The sequence below is a fragment of the Limulus polyphemus genome, unplaced genomic scaffold, assembly GCF_000517525.1.
Source record: "Limulus polyphemus unplaced genomic scaffold, Limulus_polyphemus-2.1.2 Scaffold4172, whole genome shotgun sequence".
Taxonomy (NCBI): Eukaryota; Metazoa; Arthropoda; class Merostomata; order Xiphosura; family Limulidae; genus Limulus; species Limulus polyphemus.
Genome location: NW_013669782.1, coordinates 59,039 through 61,933, shown reverse-complemented (window position 1 = coordinate 61,933; position 2,895 = coordinate 59,039). Strand labels below are relative to the sequence as shown.

General features: G+C 32.1%; 1 protein-coding gene across 1 annotated transcript in view; it reads right to left on the bottom strand.

Moving 5' to 3' along the window:
* LOC106470708 overlaps positions 1 to 2,895 on the bottom strand; it is a 38,506-nt gene that overhangs the window by 28,213 nt on the left and 7,398 nt on the right. Inside the window, exons 2-3 of the mRNA XM_022399342.1 lie at positions 1,813 to 1,886; positions 551 to 675 (exon numbers count right to left, since the gene is read on the bottom strand). Of these exons, the coding sequence (XP_022255050.1) occupies positions 551 to 675; positions 1,813 to 1,886 (199 nt within the window). The remainder of the gene's footprint in view (positions 1 to 550; positions 676 to 1,812; positions 1,887 to 2,895) is intronic.

Genomic DNA, 2,895 nt, shown 5'->3' with positions numbered 1-2,895 from the left:
AATTTGTAGCTTAGAATTTGAAGCCTACAATCTAATTAAAACAAAACACACACTCGTCTGCGTTACAGTTTGATTTAAACAGTAAACAGCTGTCACATTTGTAATTTAATAAAAATAAACAGTTGTTAAACTGAGAATTTAGTTAAACAATAAACAATTGTTAAACTGGGAAGTTAGTTAAATAATAAACAGTCATTAAACTGAGAATTTAGTTAAACAGTAAACAATTGTTAAACTGGGAAGTTGGTTAAATAATAAACAGTTGTCTAGCTTATAATTTAGCTATTTAAAGAATAAAGTTAGCTTGCAATTTAATCTCATAAATAACTTTTTGTAAGCAGTAACAGTTTATTTCATTGATGAGAGAACAACTGTCTGGCTTTATATCTAATAAATAAAGGACAACCAACGGTCTGTTACCAGACAGGCGGTTAACCAAACACTAAAGGAGCCAGAAATCTCAACCAAACACAGACAAACTGATAAAACTAGCTAACACTAGATTAAAAGTAGGTTAAGAATTCAATTGCTTATTGATACAAAGGCTTACTCCGCTTCTGCTGAGTAGGTAAACATCAGCTTTTGATCTTCTGTCATTTCTAGTCGCCACAATCCAGACTTCAAATTGGCGAATCCAGAATCGGTCTTGAAAATTTCATACCAATCCCCTAGGAACTATTTGGTGAAACAAAACAAGTAACCATTTTATACGATAAAGCTATACTGGAAGTTGTAATTATAACAATAGCTTCAACAATGTTTTAAGCCTCCAATCAGTAGCCGAGTAGGTTTTTATTTTGGTTTCCAGTAAAGAGTACGTTTATACTTAGGTTTCTCGTAAAGAGTAGGTTTTTATTTTGGTTTCCAGTAAAGAGTAGGTTTATACTTAGGTTTCTAGTAAAGAGTAGGTTTTGATTTTGGTTTCCAGTAAAGAGTAGGTTTATACTCAGGTTTCTAGTAAAGAGTAGGTTTAGGTTTAGATTTCTAGAACAGAGTATTTATGAAACACAGCTGGATTAAACCTTTAGAAGAGCCTTAAACTTACACAACCAATAGAAACACGCTACAACAAAATTCTAGGTTTATACTTAGGTTTCTCGTAAAGAGTAGGTTTTTATTTTGGTTTCCAGTAAAGAGTAGGTTTACTCTTTACTGGAAACCAAAATAAAAACCTACTCTTTACGAGAAATCAAATCGAAAAACCTACAGGTTATTAAACAATAAATATCAAAATCAATATTTAGATATATATATTACGTTATATCCTTTGTTTCGGATATTCCCTAGAGGGGAAGCAGTTAGTAAATAGTACCCACCGCCAACTCTTGGACTACTCTAATTTAAACGCACCAAGGGTCTTAAAGTGAGGAAATGGGAAGCGAACCATGGACCCTCAGATACATAGTCTGGTACGTTAATTACTAGGCCACGCCAGGCCCTACCTTTCGTAATAAGATACTTCAGCTTTTACTGCAGAGCACAGGTTTATATTCTTTATAAGCCTTACATTCTGTTTGTTAAGAAAATGTAATTCTAAAATCCAACATCTTTAAAATACGTTTCAATCTTCTCGCCTGAGTTTAAATTCAAATGTTCTGAAAATATTTACAGAAGAGGTTTTTTTTTTCGTGGATAAATAAAATTAACTGTGCTTAATATTTTAAAATATTTAATTCTTGTAAAACCGTTTATTATTGATAGATTAAGAACAGATAGAAAATGCTTTCACATTAAGAGTTGTAAGACACTACAACAGCTAACAGAACTTAAGGTTTCTTAATTCTGTTTCTGAAAGGTTTCAAAATTGTTTACTTTTTCTATTTCAAATTCCTTGAAGCCCATTGCGTCTGGACCGCTGCAGTTAGCTTCTACGAGAGATGAAAGACCTGCAATGAAGACATGCATTCTATTAGTACATGAAATGGATTTATTTAAGACGTATAAACGTGTGACATTAACAAGAAACAATGAATTAATGAATAGCACTGGTCGTTCATTAATAGGTTCTATAAACATAATAATAGAACAGGTTATTTTCGATAAAAAAAAACACGAAAAATATTGTGAAAGTCGCATCATTGAAAGAATGCTATAACGGAGAATGAGATTTGAACAGTCAACAACAACAGTTTTCATATTAAGTCATTTTAACAATTTTCAACGGAAAAAAAGAGCGGATTGAAATATTATTGTAAGAATTAAAAATAAAAAAACAGTAAACAGCTTGGATATTATTATTGTTTTGGAATTAGTAACAGCCGAAAAATTTTAATTGTTGTTGTTACTAAAATAACAAGAATATCATTAGATCATTGTTTAACTTCAGTGATTTCGCAGTATGTATCTATACAGATTGTTTTAGACGATTTTGAATCAAAAAGAAAAAAAAGAGGATATAAAACAAGAAATTGATAGGGTTTACTGTATGATGGCTGATGACGTAGCGATAGTGTTACTGTATGATGACTGATGATGTAACAATGGTTTACTGTATGATGGCTGATGATATAACAATAGGGGGACTGTATGATGGCTGATGATATAACAGTAGGGTTACTGTATGATGGCTGATGATATAACGGTAGGGTTTACTGTATGATGGCTGATGATGTAGCGATAGTGTTACTGTATGATGACTGATGATGTAACGGTAGGGTTACTGTATGATGGCTGATGATATAACGGTAGGGTTTACTGTATGATGGCTGATGATGTAACAATGGTTTACTGTATGATGGCTGATGATATAACGGTAGGGTTTATTATATGATCGATTCCTTCCTGATACGAACTATACGTTACGTGTTTGTTTAATAACAAATGTCTGGAAGACGTTTACGTGATTGTTTAATAACAAATGTCTGGAAGACGTTTACGTGTTTATTTAATAACAAA